The sequence below is a fragment of the Panthera uncia genome, chromosome E1 (genome assembly GCF_023721935.1).
Source record: "Panthera uncia isolate 11264 chromosome E1, Puncia_PCG_1.0, whole genome shotgun sequence".
Taxonomy (NCBI): Eukaryota; Metazoa; Chordata; class Mammalia; order Carnivora; family Felidae; genus Panthera; species Panthera uncia.
The window spans coordinates 39,503,256-39,511,960 of NC_064814.1; the positions used below are offsets into that span (position 1 = coordinate 39,503,256).

Genomic DNA, 8,705 nt, shown 5'->3' on the forward strand with positions numbered 1-8,705 from the left:
GCTGCTGGGCTGTGACCCAGGATTTGCATGGGCTTTGGACCCCAACAGAGCAGATTTCACATTCCAGCTGTTCCGTTTATTCACTGAGTGACCCCTGGGCGATACTTAACCCTGTGAGCTTCAGGGATTTCAACTGCAAAAATGAAGAAAGTTTAACAGGGGGGTTGTAAGGACAAAGAAACAACCTTCAGGTCTATGTGCTGGTTACTGGTTTCCTGTCTTTCCCCTGCACTAGAAGGGTGTAAGCTCCCCATGGGACGAGACTTTATCTCATTCATTGTTCTTTTCTTAATACCCAGCACCTAGTAAGCTTACAGTAACTATGTGTCCGACGAATAAGGCATCTAGCACAGGGCCCGGCACAGAGTGGGCTCTCTGTAAACATGGGCCTGCTCTTCCAATAGTCCTTGAAATCCTCAGCCAACCAGTACAGTTTAGAACTGCTTGTTCTCTGAAGGTCTTCTGCCCAAAACGGTATTATCATCCAGATTGCATCCATTTGCATAGGTCAGGAGAGCAAAATGGTGCCCTTCCTGGTTATGGGGGCCGGAAGGGGGACTGCAGACCATGATCAGTATACTGTTCCAGTCCAAGACTTCAGCTAATGATAACAGCAGCTGTTACTTGACTATTTAGTTTGGACTTGCATTGAGCCTACATTTAATCCTTCTGGCAACCGGGGGAAGGGGTAGTGGTATCCTTACAATACAGATGTGGAAACTAAGGGAAATAACAAGCTCAGGGCCTTGAACTCAGGGCCTCTGCCTAGGCAGGCACTCTAACAGGCTGTGTTTTCTCTTGCTAGTTCTTGCTCCTCTCTGAAACTCAGTTTCCTGCTCTGGACGCCCTACCCACCGCCTCCACCCCGGTTCTGCGGTTCCAAGGCTGTCCACGCGCGCCCCTCGCTACCTCCACGGTACTGTCATCCCAGAAGTCAAGTCTCACGGATTTAACTCTGCTGATGTCTGGGAAGTTGCGGTGGACGCCGGAGCAATTCAGACAGATGAAGATGCCCAGCTTGTAGGAGGCCCAGTCAGGATCTGCGGGGCAAAGAGGGTAGAAGGGGAGCTGTATGGTGAGCTAGGCACGGAGACCAGGGCTGGGCTGGGGCTGCTGGGAGAGGTGGGCTTGGCGGTTAGAATTCATGCGGCGGTGCCCAGCACTGCCCAGGCTGGGAAACTTTTCTCTCTCGGCCCACACCCCCCCCCCCCCCCCCCCCCCCCCCCCCCCCCCCCCCGCCACCACCACCACCTTGTTAACTAAGATACCCGCATGCAACCTTCTGGTCAGCCCACCCGCCAAGGCACGGCGGCGACCAGGATGATCCTGGAAGGAGTGTAGGGATGCGGGGTGAGAAGTTGCGGCGAGCACGAAGTGTAAGTGACAAGACTCCGGGGAACCGAGAGGAGAGCGCGGAGGGAGGGGCCGACCCCGGGACGCCAAGCTGGGGATCTGCAGGTGGGGAAGTGCGCCGCAGGGCCCCTGGACGTCCGCAGGGTCCGCGCGCTGCGCGGCAGGAACGTGGGAGGACCCGGGGGCGTCCGGGGGCAGGGAAGGGGTCACTGGAAGGTCAGGAGCCATGGGCCTGGACCCCTCGGTGTGGGGGATGTTTGGGTCCGAGAGCGTGGGAGGTGACCAGGTCCGGATGAAGACGTCAGGGACTGAGGTCTGGGGGGGAGGGGGGGGCTGTCTGGCTGGGAGGCGATCGAGACGGTCAGGGCATCCGGGTCCGGGTCTAGTGTAGGGGTCCAGAGTGGGGAGGTCAGGGGATCTGGGTTCGGGTGGGCGCCGCATCGGATGTGGAGAGCTCGGCCAGGGGCGCGGGTCGGAGATTCGCGGGCTGGGTGCGAAGGTGTCAGAAGGGTCACGCCCGAGTCCGGCGGGGGCCCGGGACGGGACCGGGTCTGGAAGGAGGGGAGGAGGGCAGGGGTCCTGCTCCGGGCCGCCGCGCCCTTACCCGCCGCCCCGCAGTCGGCGCAGTGAGAGTTGCCGGTGCCCGCCGCCTGCAGCAGCTCCAGCAGCCGCTTCTTGTTGCGCTCGCGGTCGCCCATGGCCGGCCCGGTGGGCTCAGCGGGGCTCAGCCCGGCGGTCCCCCGGCTGGCGGCCGCCCATGGCACTGCGCTCGCGCCGGCAGGTGGAAAGGGACTCAGCCCCTGCGCCTCCCGCGCGGCCGCCCCGCCGCCAGCCAGCCCCGCCCCTCCGGCCCTTCGGCCCCGCCCCCGGCGCGTGCCGGCGGCCCCCGCTCCCGCCACTCTGCGCCGTGCTGGAGCCCGTCCCGCGGGGAGGGACCCGAGTGCGGGACTGGGAAACCCTCACGTTGGCTGGCCCAAGAGCAAAAACCCGTCGGCCGCTTGCTAGCTGCGGGACTGTGGACATCCCAGTCGACCTCTCTGGCCTCAGTTTCCACCTCTGTGAAAGGGGAATAAGGGCATGTCTGTGTCTCTGGGCTCCGTGGAAAATTAGACAGGATCTAACTTCCGTTAAAGCTTTCTACTGATGTAGCGCTTACATCTTCTTAGAGACCTCCCCGGGAAGCCCTCCTCAATACCCAGCCTAGAGCAATCTCTCCAGCTTCTGGTCCTGCTAGAACCCTGTTACAGGATCCGTCCATCCCTTTGGCCCTGAGCATTTTCTATCTACGCTGCATCGGTTATTTATGTATTTATATTAATCCCTCCCACACCTCCAATACACACGTGGCCCCGCTGGATAGTTTGACGTCAGCAGATTTATTTCTGTATCCCACATAATTCCTAGAAACAGCACCTGCACATTTTTAGAAGTCCAATAGTTGCATAACTGAGTTCACCAGGAAGCGTGGTTTCACCAACGCGGACTCAACTAGGCACTTTTATCTGTGAGGTTCCATCGCTGTGAGGTGTGGGCAGGGTTCAGGTGGTCTGGAATCTGGGGTCTCCCTCCCCCATCCCTGGCCCTCGTTGATCCCTTTCTCTGTGGTCCCCAGGTGCCGGGGAAGGCACACAGTGCTCACACTTGTCCTCCCCTCCGTAGGTAAACACCCATCTGTCATATGCATATAGCTTAATGCGCAAGGATGTTACATTTTCATCCTGATCGTTGCAGCCCAAGTTCTAGCTGACCCTCCTGTATCCCCAGTTCAACATACGTGCATACATATATGTGGATACATAGGGCAGCATGGTATCATGGAATGAATCCAAGAATACAGGTTTTGAATCTTGGCTCCACCCCTTACCAGCTCGGTGGCCTTGGTCATATTCCTTCACTTCTCTGAGCCTTGTACTCCTCCTCTGGAAAATGAGGATTTGGGAAGACCCACTTAATAAGGGTCACTGAGATGTGCCAGTGGGTGCGTGGCGCATAGAACCCTCAGAACAGGGTGGCTCCCGTGCTTTCCCTGTCCCTCTCTGGTCAGCTCGTGGGATCATCATATGGAATGCTGTGTGTCATTTCCCATTTTCCACAGGGCCGAGGAGGTCAAGCCTCCACGCCTGGGAGGAGAGGGACATTACCAAAAATAACCAGCCAGGAGGGTCTTGACTGTGTGGGGGGGGGGGGGGGGGGGGGTGAGACCTAGCCCAGCGGCAGCTCCAGAGGAGCCAGAGAGAGCCCAGAGGGGGTCAGAGGGCATGGGCCTGTTTACCAAACAGGCTGAAAGATGATTCATTTCCGCTGCTTAAGATGAAAAAAGAGACAGAAATAAATCTCCCAAGAGACAGATGGGAAAGGCAACCTAAGATAGGAAGGCAAGACGAGGGGGGAGGCAGGGGGGCAAAGACAGGACAGGGCAAGGACATCATTTCTCTGCTGCCCAGTGCCAAGGCAACACCCCAAGCCCTCCTAGATTATGCACCTTTGAATATTCCTTCCCCACAACACCAGGAAAAACACAGCATCTCCTTCCTGGTGAGGAGCCAGAGATTGAGAGATTCCTTGTGTTTGCCCTCCACCTGCCCTTATTTCTGGAGGTTTCCATTTACAGAATTCCAAGCCTTAAGGTCTTCAGACACTAAATAAATATATATATATATAAAAAGGTACTATTGTATTTTGTTTGTAATGGGTTTCTTTTATGGGGCAAGGTTAAGGCGATAATACTAATTAAGAATTATTGATTGTTTTACAGAGAGTTTCACACCATTTGGTCACATTTGAGTTCCATGACTGCCCTGAGGGCAGTGGGTTATCTATCCTCAGAGGAGTTAAGTTACCCTGACCCTGGGGCCGAATGGAGGTCAAAATAGAGGCCTCCTGGTGTCAGCCCAGGTTCTGTCACCAAATCCCACAGGTCAACCCTGCCCTCTTTCATCTGGGTTTTTTTTTTTTTTTTTTTTCACTTTTCAAAAAATTGTAGTAAAATCTCTATAACGTAAAATCGGCCCCTTTAGCCATTTTTAAGTGTACGATTTAGTGGCATTGAATACATTCACGATGCCACGCAACTATCACAACTGTTTCCACAAATATTTCATCACCACAAACAGAAATGCTACAGCCTACTCCGTGGGCATGGGACATGATCAGGGTTCAGCTTGGGCCTGTGTTCGGGAACCAGAGGCTGCTCTTAAGGGAAGATTAACTGTGCCAAAGGCTGTCATGACTGGGATCAGGGGCCAGGCTGTGAGGGGCAGGGTGGGCTGAGGCAGCCTTCTTCGTGGGCTCAGTCCGTAGCAGCTGCAGAGGTGAGGGGGCAGTTCAGGCCCTGGGACCCAGCGTCCTCTGTAAACAAAGCTCCCAGGGTCCGCCAAGCACAAACATCAAGCCCTGCTCTCAGGGTCACTGTCTGTGGAGCTGAGTCCAGCCACCGCAGGGGTTGGAAGAAAGCTTTCAACCACATTCCCAGCCCTGGACTTGGCTCCAGATCCCTGGGGAATAGATCACAACCCCTTTGAAAATTTAAATAATTATGTTTACTAGATAGGTTTTTTGAACTCTAATTACAGGAAATTTGGAAAATACAATAAAGAAGGAAGAAAACACCACCTACAATTATGACCACCATTTATTCAGAGATGAATGTATGTCAGACATTATTGCATTTAATCTTAAATACAACCCTGAAGTCTGACCTATTTTTATGTCCATTTTATAGTCGAGGCAACTGAGGCCCCAGACAAAGTAAATTTACTACTCAGGTTACACAACTGAGATGATGCATACTGGACGGTACGTAGTATTGGAGCTGGGATTTGAATCTAAGTCTGCCTTGGACCCCTTTCATCAATATATTTGGTTGATGGTATGAAGCAGACTTACAAAAGTTGGGGTGCCTGTTTGGCTCAGTTGTGTGAGCATCCCACTCTTGATTTCGGCTCCAGTCACGATCTCATCGTTGGTGAGATGGAGTCCCTCATTGGCATGGAGCCTGCTTGGGATTCTCTCTTTCCCTCTCTCCCCTTCCTCTCTGCCCCCCCCCCTTCCCCCCCCCCCCCCCCCCCCCCACCACACCCCACAACCAGGGCACATGTGCGCTCTCTCTCTCTCAAAAATAAATAAGTAAACTTTAAAAAAAAAGTAACGGCATGCAGTTCAACCTAATATTATCCTTTCAATTGTCCTACTATCAGTCTTTATTAACATTTTCCTAGATTTTCTTCTGGACTTCCATACATTTTTTTATATATCATCGGGATCATATTTTTTCATATAATTTTTTTTTTACTTTCTTCACATAATGTCCCTTATCGTATTGTTATAGATGTATCATGACATCATTTTATTTTATTTTATTATTTTTTTTAATGTTTATTTCTGAGACAGAGAGGGACAGAGCATGAGTGGGGGAGGGGCAGAGAGAGAGGGAGACACAGAATCCTAAGCAGGCTCCCTGCTCCCAGCTGTCAGCACAGAGCCTGACATGGGGCTTGAACTCACAGACCACGAGATCATGATCTGAGCCGAAGTCGGACGCTCAACCCACTGAGCCACCCAGGCGCCCCATGACATCATTTTAATAGCTCTGCAATATTCCATGAGGTATGTATATTTCCCTGTTGTCAGACATCGATTGTGACCAATATTTCGCTGTTACACATGATGCAACTATGAGTATCTTTGTGTCCAGAGAGTTTCCCCTCTTTAATGCTAGGATTTTCAAGTACCTGAATCGCCTGTAATTGCTCACTGGTTTCCTGTCTCCCTTACTCATCTCAGCTTCCTGAGGTCAGGGACAGGTCGCTCTGTCCTCTGTTGCATCCCGGCACCTGCCTGCTGCGTAGCAGGGACTCAAAACATACTTGCAAAATAAACGAAAAAAATGAATACAGGTAAAAAATAATAAACAATAAGGTGAGAGGACGTGGGATCACAAAAAATGTTTTCCTTTTGAAGGGAAATAATAGGCAGGCAAGGGAAACAGTGGAAAATCAAGCAGCCAACTGTGGGGAAATAGGTGCTGCTTATATAAATGGGTTAGAGGAAAGCTTAGGGCAGAAAGTCACCATCATGGGGTGAAAGTGCCTGAGGTTAGCTAGTGAGATATTGTAATGGAATCACGAGTAACTTGTTATGTCAGCTGCAGGAAATTACTTTCCATCTGATGCCAATATATTATCACAAACTCCACTTGCTTCCCAGAGCCTTTGTTCTTACACACACCGGTCAATTGCTATCTGATTGTTTTCTTCACATTCACACGGTGGGTAATACCTTGTGAGCTCAAGAAACACGGAGATGAAACCCCTGTTAGGAGCTCTTGTCTCCTTCGGGACGTTAGCCTCTCTTGTATTCAATTCTGTGTCTACTCTCGCTGGACAAGAGAGCACTCCAGACTCATAGTCTGTGACAGCCAATCAGAAGAATCTGATCGAGTTTACCTATTGCTTGGTGCTTTCAATATTGCTCTGTCTTCAGCAGGAAGCAGCTCAGAACCCAGAGGGACTCCCCACTGCAATGCTGCCAAAGTGATTGCTTCTCCACTCATTAAAATTTATGGGGCTTACAATATGTGCCAGGCATTGTTATGGGTGCTGGGAATATAACTATAAACAAAGCAAAGAGTCCTGCCTTTGTACAGCTTACCTTCAAGTGAGGGAGACAGAAAATGAACAGAGAATCATATACCTATATACAATATGGTACCAGAGCGATAAAGGCTGAAAAGGAGTACAGAGTAAGAAGATAGAGAGGGACAGAAGATGCTGTTGTTTTTCTTTAATAAAGTTTATTAAAACTTTATTAAAAAAAGTTTATTATAAAGATGCTGTTTTGATAGGGAGGTGAAGGAGGCCCTCTCTGAGGAGGTGACATTGAAGCAAAGATCTGAAGGAAGGGGTTGAGCCTACCAGGCACCGACCTGAAAGAAGAGTGTCCCAGGAAAAGGGGCCAGCAAATGCAAAGGCCCTAGGGTGGAAACATGCTTGGGGTGTGCTTTGTCAACCTCCTGTGAGCACAGAGCTGTCCAACTCTCTGTTCTTGTGCCTTGCTCCAGCTACTTCTCTACTACTGCAGCTCCCACCTCCTCTACCCTGCCCTCTTGCCCAGCCCCACTGTTCTAGCAAACTCTTGCCTCTATGCCTATATTCAAATCTTACTTTTTTTTTTTTTTAAGTTTATTTCTTTATTTTGAGAGAGACAGAGACAGAGCTAGCAGGGGAGGAACAAAGAGAGGAGACAGAGAATCCCAAGCAGGCTCTGCACTGGCAGCACAGAGCCTGATGTGGGGCTCCAACCCACGAAACTGTGAGATCATGACCTGGGCTGAAACCAAGAGTTGGCTACTTAACTATGCCACTCAGGCACCCACAAATCTTACTTCTTACAGTTTGCCCTATCTCCCGCATCTATTTCCTCACAATGCTCACATTTCTGTTACAATAATCATCACATTGTACTATCATTTTTTAAAATCTATTTGTCCCAGTTGTCAGTGATCTTGTTAACAGAAGACTGTCATATTCATCTTTGTATTCTTGGTGCTTAGCAAGTGCTGGGCCCCAAAAATGCTGATCAATCGCTTTTTAAAAAAAATTTTTTTAATGTTTATTTATTTTTGAGAGAGAGAGCACAAGTTGGGAAGGGGCAGAGAGAGAGGGAGACACAGAATTTCAAGTGGGCTCCAGGCTCTGAGCCGTCAGCACAGAGCCTGAAGAGGGGCTTGAACCCATGAACCATGAGATCATGACCTGAGCTGAAGTCGGATGCTTAACCCACTGAGCCACCTAGGCACCCCGACTTTTTTTTTTTTTTCAGAGAGAGAGAGAGAGAGAGAGAGGGCGCAAGTGAATGACGGGCAGAGAGAGAGACAGGGAGGGAGAGAGAAACAGGGCTCATGTTTTACCCAAAGCGGGGCTCGAGCTCACGAAACCCGCAAGATCATGACCTGAACCAAAGTTAGATGCTTCACAGACTGAGCCACCCAGGCACGCCCAGTTGGTTGATCTATTTATGTGAAATGTGCAGGATAGGCAAATCCATAGAGACAGGAAGTGGATTCCTGGTTGCCAGGGGCTGGGAGGGGCGGGCAGGAGAATGACTGCTAAATGGGTACAAGGTTTCCTTTTAGGGTGTTGAAAAGGTTCTGGAACTACATAGTGGTGATAGTTGCACAACACTGCGAATGTACCAAACACCACTGAATTGTACACTTTAAAACAGTTAAAATGGTGAATTTTATGTTATGTGAGCTTTGCCACACACACCCCCAAAAAATGTTGGTTGAACTGGGAATGGAGTTGAGACCTCCATTACACAGGCAACCCGTCGTTCGTTCCGGTTTGCATTCT

The 8,705-nt window shown here is 50.6% G+C and overlaps 1 protein-coding gene across 4 annotated transcripts in view; it reads right to left on the minus strand.

Annotated features, from left to right (window-relative positions):
* The window catches only part of ADAP2 (ArfGAP with dual PH domains 2), a 34,645-nt gene extending 32,495 nt beyond the window's left edge, over nucleotides 1–2,150 (minus strand). For all 4 annotated transcript variants that reach the window (XM_049637898.1, XM_049637900.1, XM_049637899.1 and 1 more), the window contains exons 1-2: nucleotides 1,958–2,150; nucleotides 910–1,040 (exon numbers count right to left, since the gene is read on the minus strand). In XM_049637898.1, coding sequence (XP_049493855.1) covers nucleotides 910–1,040; nucleotides 1,958–2,051 — 225 coding nt within the window. In that variant the 5' untranslated portion in view covers nucleotides 2,052–2,150. The remainder of the gene's footprint in view (nucleotides 1–909; nucleotides 1,041–1,957) is intronic.
* Nucleotides 2,151–8,705: the final 6,555 nt, after the last annotated feature.